Source organism: Diorhabda carinulata, chromosome 3 (assembly GCF_026250575.1).
Source record: "Diorhabda carinulata isolate Delta chromosome 3, icDioCari1.1, whole genome shotgun sequence".
NCBI classification, from domain to species: domain Eukaryota; kingdom Metazoa; phylum Arthropoda; class Insecta; order Coleoptera; family Chrysomelidae; genus Diorhabda; species Diorhabda carinulata.
The window spans coordinates 31,787,312-31,814,192 of record NC_079462.1 but is presented as its reverse complement, the minus strand read 5'-3'; the positions used below and the strand labels follow the sequence as shown (position 1 = coordinate 31,814,192).

General features: G+C 32.8%; 2 protein-coding genes across 3 annotated transcripts; both read right to left on the bottom strand.

The window, feature by feature from the left end:
- Positions 1 to 264: 264 nt before the first annotated feature.
- LOC130891784 (uncharacterized) lies at positions 265 to 14,344 on the bottom strand. The gene is made up of 3 exons (XM_057796747.1): positions 14,258 to 14,344; positions 7,161 to 7,353; positions 265 to 3,865 (listed from the first exon to the last, which is right to left on the bottom strand). The coding sequence occupies exons 1-3, from the start codon at positions 14,342 to 14,344 to the stop codon at positions 3,105 to 3,107; spliced, it is 1,041 nt and encodes a 346-aa protein (XP_057652730.1). The 3' UTR covers positions 265 to 3,104.
- A 7,622-nt stretch (positions 14,345 to 21,966) lies between these two features.
- On the bottom strand, positions 21,967 to 26,173 carry LOC130892066 (40S ribosomal protein S11). Of its 2 annotated transcripts, XM_057797284.1 has the most exons (5): positions 26,089 to 26,134; positions 25,731 to 25,856; positions 25,570 to 25,686; positions 23,112 to 23,317; positions 21,967 to 22,131 (listed from the first exon to the last, which is right to left on the bottom strand). In XM_057797284.1, the coding sequence occupies exons 1-5, from the start codon at positions 26,098 to 26,100 to the stop codon at positions 22,008 to 22,010; spliced, it is 585 nt and encodes a 194-aa protein (XP_057653267.1). In that variant the 5' UTR covers positions 26,101 to 26,134; the 3' UTR covers positions 21,967 to 22,007. The 2 variants fall into 2 exon arrangements, with proteins under 2 accessions (XP_057653267.1, XP_057653266.1); XM_057797283.1 differs by lacking the exon at positions 25,731 to 25,856 and having other exon boundaries at positions 26,089 to 26,173.
- Between the last annotated feature and the right edge of the window lie 708 nt (positions 26,174 to 26,881).

The window sequence follows — 26,881 nt, the reverse complement described above, 5'->3', positions numbered from 1 at the left end:
TATTCGACTTCAATCGCATTTGCGTGAATTTTCGGAAAAAACAGACAAGAAGAGTTCGGCGTAATATTCCGATGGGTGCGACTTTTTTTTAAAACTAAGCATACGTGATTACAGAACGATTTCGAAGCCATAGTTAAATAAGAAAAATGTCAGTTAAAAAACTATGCTTTCTAAGATTTTTTTCAATGCACAGAAATACGACGCAAACATGTATTGTCTAATGAACTATATTTATTAAACCCGTAAATATTCTGCCGATAGGTGTTTTTTTTTTTGGTGTATTTTTAATTTATACCTAGCCTAAGTTATGATGAAAGACATAGGATATACTTCGAAAGCTTTTTTTGCTAATTCTCAATACACAACAGCTGACTGATAACGGACAGGGAAATTACTTAAATCTACTGTTTCTTGAACATCCAGTATTTGGGAGTGGGATCAGAAACTATATCAACGTTGCAGATTCTAGAGAGATAGTCCCGTTTTCAAAATATGATTTCCAATACCTCAAACAATGTTATCTCCTTTTTTAATAATGATAAATTGAAAAAGAATATCTGTATTTGAATTGGTTCTCATAAAGTTTGCTGAAAGCTGAAAATTGGATTATTTCAATGAAATTTGACTTATATAATTAGAAATGTTTAATGAAAAGTAAGGTAAAGCATTCCATAATATTTTTATAACTTTAAAATACGAAAAGACAAAACAACAGATATTATTTACGTAATTTATAACATTTCTTTGGTTTTGGAAACGAAAATGTGGAACTTTAATTTTTTTTATTTAATTATTACATGCAATCCCAAATTAGAATATATTATTAAGGCTCGTAATTATACCGATCTAACTGTAGATTATTTCGGGATAAAATACAATTATAAAATTTCAGAGAATGTAAGATATCTAGTAGAGAAATAATTTAGATTTTTGACAGTCTTTTTAATTCCAAATAATTTCCTGAAAAGTCGTGGCGAATTTTCTAAAATTTTAAATGATAAAAATATTAATATTATTCAAATTTGCATCACTAGATTTCATTAATACTGTGATATAAAAAATTATTTCAATACTTCACTTAATAATATTTTTATTCTCTTTTAAAAATTTCTGTTCATCCAATTTTGTAGATTTTTATTTCTTGTATTATTTCAAAAACATTTGGCCCGTTGCTTAAAAGTTTTCATAAGTTAATTACATCCATTGCACAAGAATATTGTATTACATCAAACTACCATTTACCAAAGGATGAAAAAAATTGAATTGTAATTACAAAATCAAAATAATGGATGTATTACGCTTCAGAATTTAATTATTAAATAAATTTTGATATTAAGTAATATACTAAGTGGAAGTAATAAGTTTCCAAAGTTACAATTATGAACCGATTTACATTTTTTTTTATCTACAAAGATCTTCCAGCTGCTTACAAAGCTTTTTATTGCATAATTTTCTATACTGAAAACTATTTACATTGCAAATTTAATATAAACACATCATTTCTGAGTAAAAGTTAAATATCGGACTAATAAGTTTTCTAGAAACCCACTGACGTAAGTATGCATTAATAATTAATGACTCTAATTGAAGAATAACCACTCTACAATTATAGAAGTATGTTTATTAATGATTTTATTCATCATATTTATTTTCACTTTAAATCTGATTATCACATACCTAATTTGAGAGAACAATTAGTTTGAAATTCAAAATATTAAAGTTTTTAATGAAAATGTTGATTTTCCATTGTCGTGTCTATGTCTGAAAACCAAAACCATTTTACTAATAATTATGAACCCACGTTCAGCAGCTGTTATGATTACTAACCCTCTTAATAATAATAATAAACATTTACTAATAATTAGTCATATCACTGAATATGAAATTAAAATAGCTGAAACGTTACTCATAAAATGAAAAGAAACTAATAACTGTTTTTATTTTAATGAGCGTACCTTAATTATTAATATTTGCGAAACTGTATAATAGGGCAACATACTGGTACCATTTTATCGTGTAAATTATATCTTTTACTTCATTGGAATAATTTTCTAATTTCTACATCGTTTCCGTCGGACGTCAACATCAACAGCATAATTTTCTAGGTCAGCAAATTGAGCTATTTAATATTTCCTTTTAAATATTACTCAATTATATCGCGAATTGATTAGCAAAAGCAAACGACTTACGTAAACACTTTAATCGCCACGATTTCAAAAAATGTTAAACCCCCGATTAACTTGAAAGTGAAGATGAAACAATTTTTAATCACTATTGAAATGTTTGATTATAATAATTTCTAATCTACGTTTTTAGCAGGTATGAAATTACTAAAATCACTTTGACTAGTTGGGAAAAATATCAAATTCAGTTTTAAGTAAAATTTGAAAATTACACTGCTTCCCAAAATCACAAGTTTAATATTTACATTTAAAAAGTATATATTAACATTTATTTCAGCTCTACATTCTGGAAATCGCTTTTTTTTTTCTAAATCTTCTGCAAAGTAAAATTTAGGCCACAAGAAAGAAAACTAAGTAATCGCAAAATTTAATCTCCTAAATATCAAATTTCTAGAACTTCATCAAATAAACTATGTAAACGTAAAACTCACCTTTTAATTGATACTAAGCCTTTTTTAGTTAATTTTTTCCAACTAGTGCGAATCTTATGTACCTATGTACTGTTTGAAAAATGCAAAACAATTGTCATAATTATTAATAAAAAACTTGAATTTGTTGTTAACAATATACTACATTGTAGGTACCTTTTTATTCAATTTTTCAAATTAGATTGGTAGATAGTGTTCACAAAAAAAATATGGCAGAAACACCCATATACCACCAACTCCAATTCACATAATATAGATGATATTCCAATGAAAACAAAAAAAAATCCTGAAGGAGACGGAGGCTAAAATGCACAGCTACAGCTGATTTATCAGGATCACTACCACGCCCGGACAAAAGCGCACGCGCCTCTAGTGCCCTTCGTCGTCGTCACATAATTACACACTATTATCACAAGAAGATTATGGAAACCACAGATGAGGCAAATGGTTCCGCATTCGACCAGTCCGAATCGGAATTAACATATCACAGTGATCAGACATTATAACAAACTTGCTGGATTTGAGGAAACGTCGTTCCTAAGGGAATTGCTGAACTAACGTATGGATGAAGTCTATGGGCCCTCAAATACTGCCTATATTTTCCCGAAAGGATGTGTTTTTCTTCGGGGCGATCTGGAGAATGATCAGGATCTGGCCAATGACCGGAATCACTTCCCGATGTATAGGTTTGTCCACAGGCTGACATTAGACGTTCTCGTTTGCAATAAGGCTGAGCGGCCGAAGTAATTGGCACTAAAGGTGGCATTAACTCCCATATTTGTCTGTCTGACGTCGTCGAATACTGAACAGGATACTGAGCAGCTTGTTGTGGCACTTGCTGAGGAAGTTGTTGTCCTCTAGGCATTCTCCTTTTGACAGACGTTGTAGTGGTCGTTGTCGGAGGCCTAGAAGGTGGAAGATTGTTGATGAATGGACTTCTCCTCTGGCTTTCGATCTTCCTGAAATAACAGGGATGGATCATCAGAAGAGGCTCATTCCTAACGCCTTGCGGCGGTTTCGCCGTATTCGGTAATTCGTATTCTACACTGCAATCCACGTGAAGAGGTTTCATATAGTCTTTCTGTATAGGCACTTGCACTGTCCTCTGAGGAGAGGATAACTCATACGATTGATAACATGTGGCCATCGCACTTACTGACCGAACTGCGGTCCTCGACTGACTGATTCTCCTGCTCCATACTTTAGCGTAGCACCCAGGATCGTGGAGGGGGTAGGAAATCGATGTCCGCGACACTCCTCGGAGATGAGCGCGGTCGTTATTTTATAACACTAGTTCTACCATCGAGAGAATGCCAAGTTAAATGGAAGTTAATTGATCAAACTGTCCGGAAGTATTTTATTTATGTTCATCGTTTGTCTTCGTTAAAATACAGTAAAATATATCTATTTAAAATGACAAATTATACATTCGAAATGAAAATAATTATTTTATAATAGTGAATTTGAATTTTTATTAAAGAAAAAAAATAATTTTTACAGTTTCGATACTTAGTTTTATGATTTCGTAGAAAGTATTAAATTTTTACACATTTTCAGTGAAATCCACTTATGTTTGTCACGTAACAATAGAAATGGAAAATTTATTAATCGGTGGTTCGAATACATCAGTTTTTAGAATATTCTTCGGCACTTCTTAGGACCATATCTAGTGAACTAATCACTCTTAAATCATGGTGGAAATCGTCTGTCGCAATGTTTCTAAAATCAAATTTTTGTGATATAAAAATACATTGCAGTCTTTTTTATTAAACAACATCACCATTGACGTCGTTGAATCTGTAAAATTCTTAGCGGTTGTTGTGGACAATTCCTTGAAATGCGCTGAGATCAGTTTCTAAAGAACTAAACTTATCCACCTCCTTAACAATCTTAAGATTAAAAATTTTGACCTTTCCTTCCTTATTCATCTTTGAATTCGTTTGCCTAATTTATACGACCTTTACCTACCTACTCCACGCTCAGAATTAGTTGAGTGCTCAATATTTTATAATGCAAAAAAATGCACAATCACTTGCCAATTGAAAACAAATCATCTTTTCCTGCATTCGGCAATAATTTGATGGCATATTTACTGGAAAGTGCCTTCTACTCTGTAAACGACTTCTATTCTATTTGTTTTTTAGTTTTTACAAACTACAAAATGTAACAATTTTTTGTTAATTTTTTTGAAAGTAGGTAATAAAGTCTTAACATATTTTATTGTTGGAATAAGCAGTTTTGTAGATTTTTCTATAAAATGTTTAAATTTTTTCCCGTGTACAGTTCAAAATTGAATGTGAAAGTGATTTTTGAGATAATTATTAGCGGCATATCGTATTTCGCGTGGGTGATATTTTGCCATTTTCAATAACAAAAATTGGAATTTTTGGGTATTATCAGTACAATGCCCGTGACATAAAACATGAATGATTTTCTTCTAACCTTAAACTGATTAAGCTTAGGGAAAGGAAAAATTCTGAATGTTCACTGTACGTATGGGCGATTCTATTGATAAAAAAGAAAGTGTATTTCAGATTTTGTCAACTAAACATATAAAATAACCTAGGAATAAGAGTTACCATATTTTCCTTAATGACTTTTTAACAAATAAATGTTTACTTACCAGGTATACAACATGAGATTTAAATTATATTAAGAAATGATAAAATAATGTTTATAAACAAGAAAATATTAAGAATGAATGTAAATGATAAATATTTGTTTACATTTGTATGAGAATTTATTTTTCTTGATAGATTAATAGTCCAGTTGAAAAGTGAATTATCTGTGAAAAATTATGGTTGACGATTTATTTGTCGTGGGATATAAACTTCTGTATTTTTTGTGCCAAAAATTTTTATAAATAAAAAACAGAGAAGCACCTTCCTAAAATTTCGAAATTCATGGTAGCTAGGATTAATGTCGAAAAATATTCTTGAAGAAGAAAAAAATCTACTGAAAAAAGCCGAACCAATAGATGAAAATTTTTACGCACTGATAAAAATGACACATTTTGAGGTGACACAAAATAGTGTTATATTATTACGAGTCTGGAAATTTTTACGATTTTTCCGTATGTGCGTGACAAATTCTTCGCCTAACACGGAAAAATCCATTTCTGGACGTGTAATGAACGATACATTTTATTATACTTATCTGTAAAAACTGCAAAAAAGGATAGATAATTATAATACATCCTACCAGTATCGAAATTGTTTTATTTTCTGTCAATTCAATTCATGTTAGTTTTCAAAAATACACTCGGTAGGAAATCCAAAATAGAGCTAGCGGTACAATCCAGTGCTGATTTGTTACCAGCCAAATCAAGGTCGAGATATGAACACAAGTATCAACTTTTTATGCAATGGCAAAATCTCAAAAAACTTAAAACAGTAAGTGATGACATTCTTCTTGTTTATTTTGTCATGACTATGAAATCTTCCACGTTAGGGAGGCGATTCTAAATGCTAGAGAGTTATTAAGATATAAAAGAAAATGGTGGCAACACAAAATATCCAAAAACAGCACGACATTCCTGACAAGCAAAAGCAACCAATTGCAAAGACAAAAAAAGGCAAAGACGATGTCATCAGTAGGAAATGTGGCAAAAGACGATATTGTGGAAGAATTGTGATCATTTACAAAAAATCAAAACAATAACAGGAGACCCTCAAGTATCATTGCACGATATGGTAAAGGGAAACGTTGCAAGGCGTTACACAAAAGCTGATATATTTTAAAGAATATAAAAGGGCACTATGCTGTAAAATAAAAATGAAAAAAATCTTATTTCTTTCTAATATTTTCAGACAACCCTCGTATAATGCAATTATGAGAAAGGAAACGTACACAACCATAAGTAAATAGACTGAAAGATAGTGTTATAAAGAAAAATGAAATTCAAAAGAATTTGATAATATTTTACAGGATATTTCTGGGGAATTTCTAATAACATTTTTTGATAATTTCAATTGAATTTCATGAACCATAACAAAAAAGTACCTAATTATACACGAAGGTGTGGCGAATCCAAATGGGTGTGGGTACCACCCGCCGCCGTAGAATGCTATACCTCTCCCTCGAGTGATTGGTAAACATCTCCTCCATAACTGTAAAATATTTTTACCTGAGAAGAGAAAAGACTATTGAGTTGTAAATTTTGACGCGATGGATCTTTTGATGCATAAAGTTTAGCAATGTAACTTCTGGACCCGACGGCCCCATCTATACAGTAATGACCCTTGACCTCTTAGGAATCCATATATATATCACTCAAAGTCTCCGATCTCATTGTTTTTCCTTGAGTTTTTGTGTATAAAATAACGAAATTCATACAATATTTCGGACTTTTCGATACGTAGATTAACTTCGCGGCGAATCACCTTCGGCCAACTAACCAAATGTTAACCTAACCTTAATTTTAAAAAAGCGGAATTTCGTTACTTCCACTGCAGCTACAACCACGTGACCTTCCACAGTCCACGGTGAGATACACTATCTTTATGTCCTCGTATAGCTGGCCTAACGGGTCGACTCCTCTTCGTTTCACATCTCGATGTAAATTCATCCTTTTTGTGGCCCCTATAAATCACTCCATGTATCAAGTGCTTCCAGTTGCCTTCAATAGCACCCGTATGAGGGTTTACAATCCGCGGGTGTTGCAATTCACAGTCTTTTGCACATATTCCATCCCCAGGATCTTGACTAGTATGCTGCGTACTCATCGGTGTGTATTTCAGTGCCTGGAGCCAATAAATTTAGTGTTCATATGGAATAGAGTGTCACTATAATGTTTATTATCTAGGTACACTTCAAGTCAACCGTCTGTGTCAACAATACCGAGGATCCAATTGCATTCTCGTACCCCACGACATCATCCTCATACCTAACCTAATCAACCACTCTAAGCACTACACCACTGAGCCCGTGAGAGCTAACTCGTTAAAACAAATATTTTTCCAGCGATCGATAAGATGTGGAGTGTATTCGAGTGATGCTTGGAGTCCAAGAGACCCGAGATAGAGACAATACAGAGCCAGATTATGACCATAATAGAGAATTATTCATACAAAAAATTTTAAGGAACTAAGTGGACGAATTCCATATATATGGACTCCTTATAGGTTAAGGGTCATCAATGTATAGGCGACGATTCTTGGTCTAGAATTTGCGTTGCTAAATTTGAGTCCTTTTAATGAGCAGCAATCCCGATACTCACCTTGTAGATATTTTTTCAATAACAAAATATTTTATAATTGTTCTGTTGGAATATTTACTTCATTAGCTAGCTCATGTCCTTTTATTCTAGGGTACTGATTTTTTTAACCTTTTCTAGAGAAGTGAATGACGGAAGTACCGTATCATTCCTGTTCATTCATTCATTTTTTAAAACAGAACAAGTTACAATTCATTCCATGGAACTGAGTACTTTCAAAATAATATTCACGTGACTTTTCCTCGCCTATGTATGTTTAATCAAGAAAAGAAAACAGCTTTCTTCATAAGAGTATTCAAACTAATCTATCAGACAGATAAATGTGAAATTTTGACAGATACTATGGCGGAAACTAAAAATAAAATCACCGTCGTATCAACCTCTTATTTATTTGTTGAGCTTCTTCACAAAACTTGGCTGTAAAACAGCCATATGTAAACCAACTTCACAAAATACTTGTTCGTGGAGAATAAAAAGCAGGCCTTTCACAAAGTATTTTCCACGAATAAACAAAATTTTTATGGTCTATAACAATGTTGAGTACATGATTTTATAGTAATTTTTAGGTTAGAGGTCATTCTTCTTAAAATATTTTTGTACTAATCTTCCACGCAAAATAAAAATCTGATTTCAGATTTGCTTTTTAAGGTTTGGAATAGGTTTTGTTAGGTTATCTAAATCTAATCTAACTGGGCATGATTAGCCATATTCGAAAAGAAAATTTTCATTTGATTATGTCAAAGTAGGGTATCCTTTAAAAACCTCCAAATTCCAAAAACATTTATTTCTGCTAAACGAAATATCCTTAATTATAGCTTAGGGGTATTTAATTGATATAGCCGTGCCTTTTATAGATTTTAGATTGGATTGTTCGAATTCGTAACATTAGAAATTCTAATTTGAGTTTTTTACGTGAAATTTCTACAAATTTTTTTCCAAAAATCACTTGATAGATATTTTTATAATTCTTTTAACAATTTAATAGGATTCTAGTAACCCATAATTTCATCATTTTTCCGACGCTGTTTATTTCCTTTCATCGGAATTACTTCTTAATTCTCTGTGTGTGAAACCACACCGATATAGAAATTTGAACTTCTCAATTTATTGCTTTTACCTCTATCTCAAAGTTTTTCATTATTCTTTTACTTCATAAAGTTTTAAATTCAATAAATGTTTCATAAGTTAGTTTAGATAATATTTTTAAAGCATATAAATAGTCATTTACATATACATATCACATTAAAATTCTATTTTTTTACCTCTACCAGTTATGCCTGGGATTTTTCTTTCGGAACCAATATATTCGTCATATACTAATGAATATTCGAAGCACTAATTTTTTTATTCATTACTTTTATAAAATGTCAGTAGTGCGAAAACTGAAATGTGACGTAATTATTAGAGTTCTTTTTGTTAGTTTCAAGAATAAGTAAAAAAACGCGTTTGGAAATGAAAGGAATCAATGAACAGTAAAAAATATGGGCTTGTTATTGTTGACAATTTCACGGGCTTAGACTTTTGAAATCAAGAGAAGGGTGGCGATGTCCCCGCATCTGGTATAAAAGGTCATGCTAGACCCTTCAAACCCGACAAACGTGTTTTAGGGGATTAAAAACAATAGAAAATTCACGATGGCTGCTTTCACTAAAAACGAGGGAGAAAAAAAAATAGGATACAGTTTCTTTTGTAATTCAAGCTTTTCGAAGAAATTAATAGTTATCCATGTTAGACTAGGCTTGGTAACCATACACAAATTTAATGAAAGGATGGAGATATCGGACTGAAAATAATAAAATTAAACCACATGTTTTATGTATATAGAACAAGATTGGTATTTTTCTTATATTAAAAATCGTTTGTCTCCAATTATCAACATATTGTGTTTCCGTTCTTCCATGTTTACAGTTTTCTTCTCAATTCCAAATATTAACTACTTCTTCTTTGTCTTCCATTACTCTTTCTGTCTTTTCCTCATTCCACATTTGCTGTAATTACCCTGATTCGAGGAGAAGAAATGTATGATTCGTTTTCTAAACTCAAAGAAAGTTAAACTAAGTGAAATTTTTCGGCAAATGTGCGAGTCTTACTAACAAAATGCTAAGAAGGATGTGATTAAGTGCACGATGAGGAATGAAGTCCGTCTTTGGTTACTTTGTTTGAACAAAACTATAAATGTACAATTAGTGTTCTTACTGAGAAATTTCCGCAAATCTCGCAATCCCCTGGATACCCAAAATGCTTTTTTGAGACGCTCCAATGGAAACGGTGACGATTTTCTTTCTCAGATAGTCACGGAGAATGAAACGAGTCTCCAGAAACTAAATGGCAATCAATGGAATGGAGGCATACTTCGTCCCTAAAGAAAGCTAAGACTAAGAAAATTTTGACACCTCGAAAACTCATCTGCACCATTTTTAAGACAGGAAATGAACAAGCGCCGAGGATTACTGTCAAAATTATATATAATTATAATGCCCGACCCTTCGGGAATTTGACTGTGTTTGATCGTAATGCGTACAGCCCGGACTTTCATCATTTCTTACACCTAAAATTTTTCCTTGGTGGTCAATAGTTCAAAAAAAACGTGCCACGCTATAATAAATGTCTACAAAACTTCGTAAGCTATGTCGGAAGTCATAACTGTGGATACACCTCGTATATAATCTCATTTTAGTGCTTCTTGACACCCACTTTGTTTTTATCGGGAATTTTAACTCATAAGCTCTAATTCTTCTACTCCATTTTCCTCTGTTTTTTTTATATATATAGAAAAGAGTATTTATAAGACGAAGAGAAACCAAAAGATAAGTTTGCAGAGGAACCTTGGACAAATGACAGGAAATTTGATAAATGGCTAAAGCAAAAAACTTAAACTATGGACAGGTAATATTATTATCGAAGACAACAACTAACTGAACTCAGATATCATCAAAAATATGTACTCTACTTCAAAATTAGTATACAAGACGAATGTATCTAAGTACGATAAACGGTTTGATCCAACGAAGTACAACTTTTTCGAATGCATGAGATACTCATGCCCCCGCAGAATATTTTAAACAAATTGTTGGATAAATGGAATACGATAAGTGGGATAGCAAAAAACAATAAAATTTTACACAATATTTTTATATCGACCTACAAAATAATCTCCGTTCACCTACAAGATTCCCTGTTATCATCATTTGGACCTTCGTGACATGAATTTTTTGGCAAAAACTCTCGAACAACCAAAGATGAATAAGCTGGGGGATTTTCCAGGTGGAAAATGCAACCTGTATTGGCTAGGTCGTGTGCAACACGGCCTTCAGCCGCTCCAGGATGCTAATACAACTTTTCAGTCACTGTTTGAGTGGCAGGAATATATTTACGATTAACGATATCAAAAAAATTTGATAACGATCAGTTGGCTTGACTCTTTGCTAGAGAAATTAGAACGAAGTACTACTAGTTCCTAAATTATGACGAATTTCCAGGAACTGTAACATTTCTAACTCTCCTTGTAAATATTATTTGATTAAGTAGGAATACAGTGAAAAAAATTACATTTATTGGGGGAAATGCCCCTTTTGGCGACACCACTGCTCGTAACTATCACATATTCATTTGTGTTAAAAGTAAAAAAATTCCCTTTACGTTCTACAGGACGCGGCGACACATAAATAACAAACTATGAAAGAAACATGAAATTGAAAGTCCGACAGCATAATAGCAAGGGCTTTTGAGATACATTTTTGATAGGATAAGCCCTTATTTATTTCTTACAAAAGCACATTTTATTATATGGGTTCTACACATCATGAATGTATGTACGTATTAATGCCATGAAGGTTTTTTTTTGTAACAGTACCCGAATCAGCAGCTGGGATAATTGTGAGCTCGTTTTTCTTGGTACATAATCAGAACGCTGATCTCTGCCGTTTGAGTTAGTGTCGATTATATTTCTCCTATTGAATCGAATACATGAAGGGAAAAAATTGATAATGTCCTATAGAATTAAACATATTTAATACAATGCGGGATGAAGAAGATATCTTAGACTACATGGATAAAAAATGCAATACGCAGCAACCATTTTGCGTCCTTAGTTAGATTGGTACTAAACTGAAAAGCCTATAAATTACATTTTTAGTTGACTCTGCATCTCGCTGTTTCCCGTTATATGAAAATAAGGTTGCAAATTATAATTTGCAATACCAATATTTTCCATTGAATTAACAAGAACATATGTTTGCGCCGAACTTAATGGCAAACATAAGAAAATTCTTTAAATGCAACGTTAAAACATTGACTCCACAGCACGTTTAGTACAATAGCCCAGTCAAAGTTCAGCATATACTTTCCTTGAATGTACAATATTAAGTTAAATCCACTCCACCAGATACAAATTGAACTGTAGCTGAAGAAATAATATATCCTCGTGCAATTGCTGGAAAGATATTGTTTACTTCCATATGAACTGTAGTTACATCCTAAGGGGACGTTCTATCGATCCATTTATCATGGAAGATCAGTCTATTGTAGCCTTTTTCTGTTTATCTAAATGTTATCATGTGATTGGGTTTCAGCATCATGTCTTTGTGTGTTAAGAGTCTTTACGACTCGGATAGTCTACCGTGGAAAAACTTCTCAAGCCAGGACCACCAAAGCGACAACAAATATATTGTTCCCTACTCAAAAATTAGGAATTTTTGTAGCAGTAAGATTAATCTAGATGCAAAAAACCGCATTCGATTTGGGAGAACCTCAGCAAACAAACATTTTGGATATGAAATGAAAATTACATTTGTGCATGGGGAAATTCGTTATGAAATTGGTCCAATAGATATAAATCGAGGGGTTTTCGAGGTCACTGAACACGAATATCACGACGGCGATGACCTGCGAGGTACCCGGTGCCTAAGGTGGTTGGTTTATACATCTTCTTCTGGAGCCCCGTGGAAATTCGTTATGAAATTGGCCAAATATACACATGGGGAATTTTCGAGGTCGCTTGACATGAATATCACGACAAAAAGAGTGTACGAGGTTCGCATTTTTCACAAAAAACAGTGAGTTAATGATTGTTTTTTTCCTGTTTTATAATTCTGTTTCTTAGTTTGCACAATTTTTGTAAGCCACACTGCAGTGTAAACCATGCTTCCTGCATTCACATGTATTGTCACAATCGGTTTTGCATCCGCAAAATATGATATTCATGATGCGTGGCCAGCCAGGAAATTGTATCATTTTCATGGGGATCGAATGCTGTTCTTTTAGTCGTCATCCTCAATCAGTGGGATTCATGTTGCATTGATCTTGTCACATTTGCACTCTTTTCGAGCTCATTAAAACGATATAGGTTGCTCGCAGGTAATCGCCGTTGTGATATTCGTGTTAAGCGATATCGAAAACCCTTAGGATATATTTATTTGGTAAAATTCAAGGGCGCTAGGTAGCTCGTACTCCTTTTCTATCATGATATTCGTATTCAGCAACCTCGAAAACCCCTGAATAGTTAAATTGAACTCATTTCTAGCAATTTTCATTATTTATTCTTAATTTTTGATCACAAAGTTTACCGAGGCTCTCCCGAATCGAATGCACTTTGTTGCATCCGTTTTACTGCCCAGAAATTTCTAGGTTTTCCCTTTTGTGCTTTATTTCCTTGAACTAATTCCACAAACAACCGCTTCATCCATTTCGACGTGTAGATACAACCAAGAGAGCGAGCACAGGACTTTGCGGTGCGTTTTATAATTTTTCTCAAAAATTTAAAAACAAAAAAGACAAAAAAAACAAAAACAAAAACGATTTTCGATCGATAACGCAATAACTATAAACTATAGGTAAAAAATGTAAAGGACATTCAACATATATCATAAAAAAAGATGGCAGAAAATTCACAAGGAAATTTAGGTTGTTATTTCGAAATAAACCTTTTCTAAAAATGTATCTTATTCGGTATATATAATGACTGGACTAAAATCAGTTATACAAACAACCAAATAATAAATTGAACGATTTGGTTTTTTAGCAAATTTAGCACATCTCCAAAATAAGATTAATGTTCAGTTAACTTCAAAGCAACTTTCTCAAACTAGTGTTAACATTTACATTAATTCAAGATTCTGTTATGTTCATTTTCTTACCACATGACATAATTTAAACAATGTTACCTTTAAAAAGCGTTAATTAAATAATACAATCGTTAAATGATTAGCTACAATTTAATCTTGCAAATTAAAAATAATACGAAAAAAGATTCCATTATATCAATCACTCAGACGTTCATTTTAATCCAAGCGATTTTAATTTTGAAAGCAAAACAAAAAAAATATCCCCGTTTTACAACCCACGTAGATATTCTCAATCCTCGACCCTTATAATATACGTATGCCCTGTAGTACGCAGACGTTAAAAAATAACAGTTACAAAACCATCTCTACCTCTTTTCTGTCTGTGGCAGCGTCTACCATAAGATCTTCTACGTCACCAGAACAACTGACTGGCTGGTCTGTGAGTCGCCAGGCCATCTCATGCGTATATGAGGAGGACAACCGTAGTCTCAATCATCACCGTGCTCCAATTATTTACAAAGCGCACTTTACGACTACCCGGAGATGTTTAACTGTTGCGTCATAGGCGCCGTCGGTCATGTGTGTGTGTGTGTGTGTGTGTGTGTGTGAATGCATCGTTCTCTTTTTCTCTCATCGTTTCCCTCTCTTATCGGAAAGGTCACCACTCTGTTTCAAATCACATTAATTATTCATTTATTTATATACCTTTATAAACGGATTATCTCGACGTTTACTGTAATCTGTGAATAGACATTGATTAAATAAGACCAAATTGGAGTTTTCCGCAAAATTATGTTTGATAAGATTTAATGAATTTTTCCGGTTAAGTAGTAGGTTGGTACAAAATTTAATATTCTTACTAAATTACACGAAATATTTGTATTGTAGGTTATGTCTCATGTAAACAAAGTCGATTCTCAAAATTTCGTAAAAAGGTGTAGATATTGCAAAAGGAGAGTAGCCAGGGCCGGATTAAGATTTATAAGGCCCGGGGCTAAAATAATGACGGGGACCCCTTAAGGAATTCGAAAACCCGGAAAAATTCACAAAATAATATCAATACGTTAGATTTGTGGTATCAACACATCAAAAAATACAGAATGATTTCCAAATGATGGGGCCCTCTTGGACCTGGGGCCCGGGGCTATAGCCCTTCCAAGCCCCTAGCTTAATCCGGCCCTGAGAGTAGCATTTTCCCTTGACTGTGTAACTTGTAAATCAAGCTTTCACCCAAGTTGTGGGAAGCAAGCAGGAGTGGTAACTAGCGAAAATATCGTCAAAGTGGGGTTAGAGCTGAGAAAAAACACTCAAAAACCAAAACAATGGACGAGAAAAAGATTTTCCAGCAGTATCTCCGCACAGAGATCGGTGAATTAAAACAGGCAGTCCAGTTTTTGTCAGAGCTCTTCGATGAGCATAAAGGTGTCAAAAGTGACCTTATAAATGAGGTAAAGAGTTTAAGAAAAGAAAACAAAGAGTTGAAGGATCGAGTGAATATGCTTGAGGAAAGATTAGATACAATAGAACAACTGGAAAAAGCAAATAATTTAATTGTTGTAGGAATCCCGAAACAACAAGAAGAACCGAAACAAATTGTCGAAAAGTCTTAGATGTAATGAAAATGAAAGTTCAGGATGTTGATATACGAGAAGTCTACCCAATAAGCAAAAAGGATGATTCACCAATACTTATTAAGTTAAAAAATCAAGCTGTAAAACAAGCAACATTGAAGCAGGTGAAAATTCAAACGAATGTGTGCAGCATACGTAATGAATGGCAAGATATATCTGAAGAAGAAAGGCACCGATCGACCAACTAGGATCAGGTGTGGAGAAGACATGGTACTATGATTCATCTTTACCTTATTGACTGTGATATTAAATAAAACCAAAAACTCAAATTCCTGAAATGGCTGTGTTTGAAAATCTGTACATAAATATTAGAAGTTTAAGGAATAAATTATGTGATCTACATGGTATATTATTAGCAAGTAACAAAACTATCCATTTAATAGTGCTCACAGAAACATGGATGTAACCAACGAGCAAGATAGTTACAACATACCATCATACAATGCAGTGCACGATTGCAGAAAGACTCGAGGAGGAGGTTTTACAACAGAGCTAGATAAACTGCTAGAGCAGTAGAAGAATCCTACCATTCTGATTGATGATATCAATTTGGATCTGCTGAAAGACTCACAAGCCGTGAAATCATATAAAAACACAATAGAAGTAAATGGATTTCAGCTACAAAACATTATATCTCAACAAAATGCAACCAGAACTTCCGAGCACACCAAGAATTTTACGGAACAACCTAAATATTAAAGACTACATAGCCATATAGTCTATAATTCTGTGTTAGAAGTCTTGAAACTTATCTATATCATTTTTCTTGAACCAACGTCACCATTGGTAATTAACTACATAGTCGGGGTATGTTTTCCTTTTTACATTACCTACGGAAGTATGCACGAATTGGTTGCCATGAATCTTCACGCCCGAGACACGAAATCTCGATCAAGACACACTGTTTGGAGATGGTAATAGCCGTATTCTGCCAAGCAGTTGTAAGCACGCCATCTATGCTTATCTTTTATCTTCTTCCACATATTTTAAGATCTTTAGAATGTCTCTTTAACTCGCGATTTTCGCGATAAACTTCTAATCTCATATCTTCTAAAACTCCTTCTATTTTCTTCAACAACCAGTGGCCCTAAATGACTATGGAACTTGCGACTGCCAAATTCATGTTATGACTTTTTCTATCCTGTCGCACGAGCTTGTTTATTGTACATCAAACTTCTTAGGGTTAGTATATGCCCCTCGAACCAGGAATCTAACGCTGCACTAAACTCCTCAACTCTTCTTGAAGATGGATCTAACATCTAAATTTTCCCATCCTCTATTTATGTCTATGGTTTTTTGTTAGTCACAAAAGACCTCTTCCATCAATTTGAAACGACTCCAACCCATATTTTTCCCAAATTGATAACAAATCAATGCCGAATTTTAGTTTCGAACCCAGAACCACAATGTTAAGCACCTTTATCAATTTCGTCATATATATCTGTTAGGTTAAATTGCTTGATTGAAAGTTCATTATAATTTTCAGACGTTTTTTCTGCTTCTTGGTGCTCAGAACACTTTTATAAAGATAAGCTCAGTGAACATTATAATGGTCAAAAATCGCATAGGCATAGTTCCGCCTCCGTCCGTTTCCGCAATTTTATCTTACATATTCCGAGTCCCCACCCCACCTGATCTTATATACCAAACTCCACCACCAACCTTCACCGGCATGTTACGAAAGTCAAGGCTTTTTAAGTATTCTCGCCGACTCTCGCTTTGTAAACGAGCCTTTGATAAATTTGTGATAAAAAATATATTTTTGGTTTAATTAATTTATAGTCACACTTTTGCGTACGTCACTGGTCGGCTTAGCAGCTTACAACAAAGGATTTTTTTGTATTTTTTTCACTTTGTTCAACTAACAAATCACTACTTTCATAACTGTTGAATATTACTCAGTCTAGATCGTTATTTTCCCCAAATAAATACAGTTCTGCTGTTTGGTATTTATGCGAATAAAATAATAAGTATAAATGACACAAAGCAACTTCAATTTATATAGCAGATGCCAACAGCATTCCATGACAAAAGAAAAAAGATCTTAAATTGGAGAATGGCATGACTTCAAAGAGAAAATATCATCTTCACGCAATACTTAACTCCATTCATGGGCGGCACTTTAAATCATGAAAATAAATTTACAACATACCTATATTTACTTGTTTTCTTTAGATTATACAAATAAAAAGATAAAAAAAAGAGGTTAATTTATGTGTTGCTATAGATATAGAAAAAATTAGACGAAATGGAAATGTCCGTCATTATATCTTGAAAATTTATGACCGTTCGGATACGAAAAATAAAATAATAGAATTAAAATTATGGAATGAAGGAGACTAAATTACTGGAATGCTGAAAGAATAAGGAAAATACAGAAAATCACTTGACAACAGAAAAAATAGTAGTTTCTTCATTTAAAATATCTTTATTTTGTTGCTTTGTATTATCAACTTAAACGTGATATTTATACGTAATGCTTTGCTCCTCCTATGGTCTATCAAGAAGTCAACGACGTGCAGATTTTTTAAACTAGATATATCTACAATGTCGAGTTTGAAAAACATTCCAGGTTTTTGGTGTCTCGTAAAAATCATACTCATTTTAATTCTAAAGCGTTTGATGCAGATTCTCTTGAATAATACATATTATAAAATAAATAATGAGTGAATCAACTACTTGAATTAATTAGGTATTGCTGTCTTCCGTAACCTAATTCTTGTACAAAACAATCTGAATGTAAACCTCAATTAGATTATGTCAGATGGGGATAAATTGTCTGAAGGAGAAAAGCCTGCTACTTAATATATGGGAGTATGTTTCTTCACAGTAAACAACTTCAGTAAAAATTTCGAACACTGAAATGCCATCATTTCAACGTCAAATCTAACTAACTCCAAAACCTCCCAAAAAGATCTATTTGTTATATTTACATCAGTGACATTCGAATTGTTACACGCAAGAACAAAACAATTGCAATTGGAAGACATTTTATTAACGTGTACATTTCTGTACACGCCTAGGAATCGGCAAAAAACAGGGCCGATGTCTGCTTGTGACACTTCGTTCTAAAAATATCCAACTACGTGAATTGTCTGCAGCAGAGTTTGTTGATAGTAGTGTTTACAGTTATATCCCACATACGTTCTATGAGGTTTGAATCTAGTGATCGACAAAAAATCTACGCCAGCCTTCATAAAAACAATTTATTTTTCCTGGTTCGCCCAACACCAATATCTCGTATTGTTAACTATAAGCTCGAACAATTTAAATTTGTTGCTCAAGACACTTTTTATTTTATAAATTGAAAAATGTTGCTAAAGGTTAAAGACACCTTTAATCAAATCATCCTGCAATTGTGCAAACGCTTCCTAAATTATAAAAATGTTCTATGAAGCATGCCTTATTAATATGAAAACTCAACAAATCGATCCTTTTTATGCAGAAGATATGAGAAATACAACAGTTAAATTTTTTATTTGTAGATTTCTGTAGGACATCAAGAATATTTCCAAAAATCTCATAATTTTGCGTAAAAGAGTGTGGATCCAGCTCCTGTATACTTAGCGGAATATACACCATGATTGTAAGATCAATAATAGCTCAAGCAACAAAATTCTGGTAGTGAAAAGTATAGTAACAATCGTTGAAGCGAGCAAGGTGCAGAGGCTTGTTTATATCTGCATCAACAACTGTGGTTATCTTAGGCCTGTTACGTTTTTCTTCAAATATTTTAATATTCCTTAGTTCACTTCTTGTAGCACTGTAGTCACTTTTGATTCATTTCTTCTAACGTTCGAGTTTTTGAAAAAATTAATTTGTTATCGACCTCCTACTCTATTCGAAGAATCCAATAAAATCAGGTATCTACTGAGGTTTACAATAAATTCATATTCACTGGTAAGTTTTTCTAATATCTTTTTAACTTTACTTTTTGTATATAATCTTTCATAATTTCCTCTTAATCGTATTAATATTTATTTGGAGAACAGAACGAATTGAATGGACCAGATTCATATATGGTTTATTTTTTTAAAAATATGAATCCATTTTTTTATGTTAGGGCATAAGCTCTTTTTTATTCAAATCTGTTCTATCTACTCGTTCCTTCTTTAGTAAATTCCATCTGTGTTCCCGTTCCCTTTCTTATCTTATTTTTTCACAGTTCTACAACTGCCAGATTGGAGTTTGACTACCACCAAGGACCCAACCTTTGCACCACCATTAACACACCAAATTCAACTCCAACAACTTGGAACTTTGTTAAAAGCTACAATCATTCCGGCCTTCTATAAATAAGTCCCAGTTCTTATCTTTAGTGTATAGAAATCTGAGTTGTTTTTAATTTAATAATTTTTTATTTGTTGTGCTCTCTCGCATACAATTGTTACAAATTTTATTACTTTTTTATTGTTTTGTATTGAATATTAAGTCGAAGAATTGTGTCCAGAGATAGTTTCTTTAGTTTTATCAATTCATTTCAAAAAATGTTTCTTCGTTCGTTAAAAAGCTGATGATATTTATTATTTACCTCATCTAAGTATCAGTTTCGTATTTATATAGTATAACTGAGACCGAATGCCACTTCTCGAGGAAAAGTCTCCAGCTGGAGAATTGAGGTTACATGTTATCACATCATCATAGAAAAACATTCCAACGCGTCTATAATCAGACTAGTTAAATTATGTTTTAACAAAAACAGATAATTTTCAGAAGAAAATTTTGAATCGCCATCCAAAAAACATTATATTCCTTGAAAAATAAGTTGATTACAACAAGAAGTAATTTATCAACTCGTATATTTTGAAGTCAAGTTTACCGAGTAGATCGAGTAGATTTAGATAGATTGAAAAAATCATTTTTAATGATGTCATTAAGTTGCATAATATTATTGCTCATTAAATCACTTTAACTTAATCTTTTTATTTCTTTGAATTGTTTTACACTGTATTACACACGGTTTACTATTTAATATTAGTTAGTTTTAACATTTATCCTGAATATCCCTATTAAAGAATATATGGATTAGTGGATACCTCCATGGGCACTTCTGCACGTCCTGCATTGTTTTCATGTACGCCATATCGTGCTTCACATGCCTGTGGTTATGGATTATTATATTACACTTGAAGTTCATCCAACCGCCGGCAGCGGACACAGCTGCTCTTCCGAATATTTCATGCCTCCATATTTTCTTTTTATTGCTCTTACATACACTGAGTGTTGGCGATATAAAATTAGTAGAAAGAAATCTAGTAAAAAAATAATAACAAAAATATGGACAGGAAGAGATGATTTTTTTCTTGTCGTTATCATTAATTCTTGTGACGCAGTAGTACTTGTTGTATACCCACGGAAAGAAATTTATTTGTATATTTCCCACTCCAATTCGCCTTCTAAAAGCAATAAAAATAGAATCTTTTGAATAAATTTGTGGTGCCAATTTATTACACTCGCAGTGTGAAGTTTTTCTGATATTTATCTATTAACCTAACCTAAACAAGAAGATGCAAAATGTTTAGATTCGATCCAACCCATCAAAAGACCATACTTGGTACGGTAACGATTCTGCGCCAAATAAATTACGTGTTCCAACCAAGCAGTTACCGTTAAACTAATTTTTCTGTTTTGTGTTCCAACCGACTTAGGTACCATTTGTGAACCATTTCTGGGGACTGCCTTTCCGATACTTGGTTGATAACAAGTACTGTTACAAGAACCGTGCATAGCCGGAGATTGCGCAGAAAATATCATTTAAACGCTTCCAATAAGTGTTCCAAGAACGATCCAGACTAGCATGTTGAAACAAACCTTATTAGTACTAATGTGAAAACGATCTTATACTACGTCCCTTACAAAATATAAACTTAAATTCGTCAAAATAATAATTTATTTACAAATTAACCTATAAACATTTAATGTTACCTGCCCTAGACCTAATACCAGCTACCAATTGCTTTTTCATGGATCGAATAAGTTTATTTACTAGATCTTCTCCGATATTAGTCGTTTTGAGGTACAATTTCTTTTCCCTTAAACTCATCCCATAACTGGTCGATAGGATTTAAGTCTAGTTTCAAAAATAACCAACTCGGTTTTTGCTTTCATTGAAATCTCCTCCTAAACTATCCAAAAGCCACGTTTTCTTTAATACAATACTCCGCAAATCTTTCTCAAGGACTTTTGTAAGCTCGTCCTCTTCTATGGCTACCTGAATCCACACTTACTTAAATGAAGTAAAGGCTATTACACTCTACAAAACACTGGTTCAGAGTATTTTTTGATCCCGTTATATCAATAAATACCAAACCACTCCTATAATCCATCACAATCATGGTTGTGCAGATGATATTTTTCCTATATCAGGGCCATTCCATGATACATCCTGTTGAAAGTGAGTTATCTTCCAAGAAAAAATTTTATGTTAGGTAACAGAAACTACAAGAGTTTTTATCATATTTTTTATTTTAAAAAGAATTAATCATAACTCAGTATTTTTTGAAACTCTTCTTAGAACTACTTCCTTTTGTCACCTTCAATACATTGAATCTTACTGTCTTTGAGAGAGGTCTGCATTCACCAATTGTAACTACGTCACCAATTTCTACATCCCTAAAAAAGTTGAATCGATATTAAAATCCGTAAGTCGTAAGACAATATTTTTATTATGTTAAAAAACTTGAAATGGCCAGCTTTCAAACAGAAATTATAAACACGCTATTGCAAAAACGAATAACCATCTTTGAATTTTAGAAACTCAGTACCTTTAAAACAAGCATATTAAGCATTTTGGGCCCTAAAAATATTAAGGGCAAGTCTCAGCAAATAGAGAGAGCCTCATAGGACCAGCATTCTCAATTCTCCAGTTTGTACCAGTGTAAGTAATATCATCTGAATAAATGGGAAATTTAACGTCTCTAATGATCACCAAAAAAGTTTATATCCAGAAAACCCACGTCATCGTCTCTATAATTCCGAATTTTCAACTTCCTACTGTTTAAAGTTTTTATTTTCATGGAGGAAATGCATTTAAACACAGAGTGTTGGATTCTGGAACTGTTTAACACTTTACTTCGGGTTGGGTTCCCTCTTTGCTCTTCGAGATCACTCCTTTCTTTTTCTAGCTTGAATAGCTAACCAATATAGGTCTTTTTGGTGCTCAGAAAAGATCTGGAACTCTATCGCAGGCCAAACAGAAATTGTGTAAGATGATACCTAACTATATAATGTTGCATGTGTGGTATCAATAACTTCTTCCCCCTTCCTATTTGATTTTGCTCCCAAGAATTTTTCCATGGCACAAGTCCTCTCTTCTTGTGCTATTGTCACTAGAACAATTGCTATCACCATTAGGGCTGGGCTGACTCCGAGACTGACTGATAAACTACAGTTAAAGGTAGATACATTTCCTTCACGGTTATTTTAGAAACCAACTCAGAACTTAAATTCTTGATAAAAAATTTCCTAGCAGTCTCAAAATCAGACAAATTTCCCCAGTTTCATTCCAATTGAAGATTTATAATCCCACGAGAATCAAAAGTTTATAATAGAAATATATGAAAATATCAATTTCTTCAGAATGATCTATTTACCTGAAGCAAGGTGACAAATGTACAGACATATTCCTATGTCTCTTTTCGAAACGATTGTATTTTCTGATATAATGCAAATAATCTCTACGGATTACAATGGTTCTTTGCATCTTCATTTTTTGAACTACTCCGGTGAGTATGCGACCACGGATAGAAACGTTTCCAGTAAATGGACATTTTTTGTCTATGTAAGATCCTTCAATAGCCTAAAAAGATTTTTCAAAGTTATGTTACTTATCAATTTTACTTATGCAAAATGCCCCATTAGATAAATCAGTATAGGAAAAAATCTGTATAAAACATCAATTTGTTATTTCAGAACCAAATAAACAGCTTTTACAGTAAGTTTGCGAATATGTAAGTTGATCAATGTTTTAAATTGTCGCCATGTTTATTGGAGTTCAATTTTATTCAAACAATAAGAAAATAAGTTGAAATTGTGAAAATTTCATGGGAACATGTTTTTTAGTGTGCAAAAGTTTCAATTTCAACTTCTAATGGAGTTTTTGATATCTTTTTTTAGGGAAATATCAATATTATCTTCAACACTAACTACTCCTGAATTGTAGAAAAAACAAAAAATTCTGACACAATTGCAGCACTGCTGTTAACATTTGGAATGTAATATCCCCTTATACATTAACTATGATTTAATTCACACATTGGATATTTAGATTTTATTCAGTGACCGCAATTGTCACTATAAATTTCAAAATTGCGAACTGAATGTAAAAGCTTTCTATTTGCAAAGCAATGAATGAAAAATATGATAAGTGATATAGAAATTCTCAATTATGTCGTGTGAAACATGTAGCAACAAAACATTTTAGAAACCCAAAAGCCATTATAAGAACTAAATTGGAATTTTTTGTAAAACACTGTGTACCACCAGCACACAGTCACAGTTACACTGGCACTCTTTAAATAACATCACAGATCACTGATGTGGGCAAATGCCCTATGGGCTTGACATTTATTTATGCTGGAAATTTGCCCAAAACCTTTTTAAGCAACTAAAGTTTGAGCATTTATAAAATTTTTCAAAAAAATGTTTTTCAATCTTAGCTGATTTTGATATCACTTTCATTATTATGTATTTGTAATGTCGAGCAAAAGTTCTGTCATAAAACGCGAACATAAACCTCATCTCTTCCTGAAAAATGGAAAATAATTGGAGGTATGATGGAGGTGAAACTCTTACAGCCATATCTGAAATTTATTGCATTGGAAGAGCTAAGGTTTAAGACATTATGAAAAATAGATAAAACATTGAAAATTTTTGTAAAATCTGTTGAAAGAGAAGAAAAAATCACAAGTGAAGGAACTCTATATGCATGGCTTTTTTATAAACAAATTTTAAGAAGCGCCATGGTATTCCTTTCATACAGATGAGCGGTGAGAAATTATATGCTGATGAGTTAGAAGTTTCTAGTTTTATTGCAACTCTAAATGCAAAAATCACCAAACTGGGCTTTACACCTGAACAAGTTTACAATGTCGATGAAACTGGCTTGAATTGGTGTCAACTTCCAACAAAAACATTTGTAACATCAACGGAGCAACAGTTTCTGGTACAAAAATGCAAAAAGTATAAGTGTTGATGTATTTGTAGTAAAGAAATAAATTCACCAATAAATTGAGCCCAAAGGTTAGTTACTACTGGCTGAAACCTGAATAAATATTTTAAATGACATCACCTGAAGCCAGTTGTTCATGCTATTAGAGTTAGTAATTGTACCATTACCATAATAAATATTCTACAATTATAAACTTAGAAATATCCAACAAATATTTCTTGACAATCACCAAATAATTTTATTGTTCAATACAGTGACGAGTTATGATAATTTTCAAATCAGTTAAATAAAAAGTGACAAAAATTTGCCATCATATCACCATAAATATTTAAATAAATGGTTTTTAGATTGGCAATATATTAGTTCAAACTCACTTTCACTAATCATTAAAGAGACATTGAAAAGTATGATAATGCAAATTTTACACAAAGAACTAATTTGATGTTTCATAGAGTTTGACATAAAATAACAAAAAAAACTTATGAACATATTGTAGATCAACACTGTGAGTCTATTTAATGACGAAATATGAAATAAATTGGAACTGTTTCAAATAATAAGTAAAGGATTAGTTAAAAGAATAGAAATTCGCCCTAGATTAGATCACCAGATAAAACTACTAATAAAATAAAATGTCAGTATAAGCAATTTCTTAAAACTAGATAATCATAAAGCAGGCATACAAAGTTTAAAGTATTTCAGTATAGAACATCAATATAATTTGTAACTAAATGCTAATATTCTTCTAGTTACACCAATTATTTATGTAACTATAACCAACCAAGACCTCAATTAAATAAAGCTGGAAAAATCAAGAAAGCCCCATCCAATACCTAAGATTCCACCAGTCTCCCGATAGTTAAAAAAAAACAGTCACAAACCTCTCTGGGAGTTTTAAAACCGAGCCCTACATTACGTGAATGCCTCAAGACTTTTTTCTTGCCTCCTGTTTTGCGGTTGAGGAAAACGGTTGGTTGTTTTTGAAACGCTTTTTCGGTCTAAACAAAAATGAAATTTATTAGTATAATAATAAAGAAAGTACCTCACGAGGTGTTTTAAATCCTAGTCCAACTTCACGATGATAGCGCATAGGCTTGCGCCTTTTTGGACCTACACCTTTCTTACGATTCAAAAAAATAGTGGGCTGACGTTGAAACGCTCTTTCGTTCTAAAAAAGTCAAAACATGTTTAAATATCACCATAAAGGTATAACATAAAACAGCACCACGTGTTAGGATGAAGATATTTCCGATGTTAAAAGTAGAGAAAATTGGGAACTTTTTTATACAAAATCTTGAATATCTATAGATATTTGAATTCCGTACAAAAAATTTATAACAAATATATTGACGAATACCTGAAAAAACAGTAAATTCAATTTTCTACAACAAATAACGTACCTGATCCGCCATTTTCACAAGTAAAAGAAAGTTCTGACGCGTGACAGAAGATTCACAATGACAAATTTGATTGATGACATGTATAATATTTTGAAGTTTGAGGTTTTCTACTAAATTTGCTCTGAAGTTAAACACATTCTATGTAACACAATTTTATAAAATTTTCTGTGGCTGAAAGACTTTAGTTATAAGTTCATTGTACTGCTTTTATGATAATAACTAGATCGTGAGAGGCGATGATGAAACATTGTAGTATGTAGATCCCTTTTTATATATAACGCTTTACATAGCTAAGCGTTATATACATACAACAAGGGTGAATTTAAGTTCATACGAATGAATTTTAAGGTCAATTTATAAACTTTCGCGCTCAACCTAAATTAAACAAAAACGCCCACGTTCCAACACCTAGTCATCGTGAAGTCGAACGTAACGCCAGCAAGAGCGTCAGTATGGGCGAGAACGTAGAGTTTATAAATCCACCTTTACACTAAACACATCATTGATGGATCTGTTAGTTACTCTGTAAATATAGTTATAGTTTCGAATCAAGATACTTTGCACCAAAGAACACACCAGGGTAGGTGTGTTCATCGGGGTACGCTACTTTGGTAACAGCTGTGAGAAAAAGTGTTCGTTGACACAGGACACAGTAATGGTGATGGTGGGAATTTTAAAATATGCACTTGAAACAAGATAAATGTTTATTCATAATCAAAAAAACTATTTGTAGTGTAAATAATGATTAGAAAATCTGATATTTATTTGTTTCAAAAATTAATTCCAATATTTG

Coding starts and splice junctions, on each gene's coding strand:
- LOC130891784 (XM_057796747.1), bottom strand. CDS start 14,344: ATGGCCTGGCGACTCACAGACCAGCCAGTCAGTTGTTCTGGTGACGTA. Junction 7,354..14,257: donor CTGCCACAGACAGAAAAGAG/GTAGAGATGGTT, acceptor TATTGGCTCCAG/GCACTGAAATACACACCGAT. Junction 3,866..7,160: donor GGATGAATTTACATCGAGAT/GTGAAACGAAGA, acceptor ATCTCCGAGGAG/TGTCGCGGACATCGATTTCC.
- LOC130892066 (XM_057797284.1), bottom strand. Junction 25,687..25,730: donor GATTTAAAACACCTCGTGAG/GTACTTTCTTTA, acceptor ATTTTTGTTTAG/ACCGAAAAAGCGTTTCAAAA. Junction 23,318..25,569: donor GTTTTAAAACTCCCAGAGAG/GTTTGTGACTGT, acceptor AAATCTTTTTAG/GCTATTGAAGGATCTTACAT.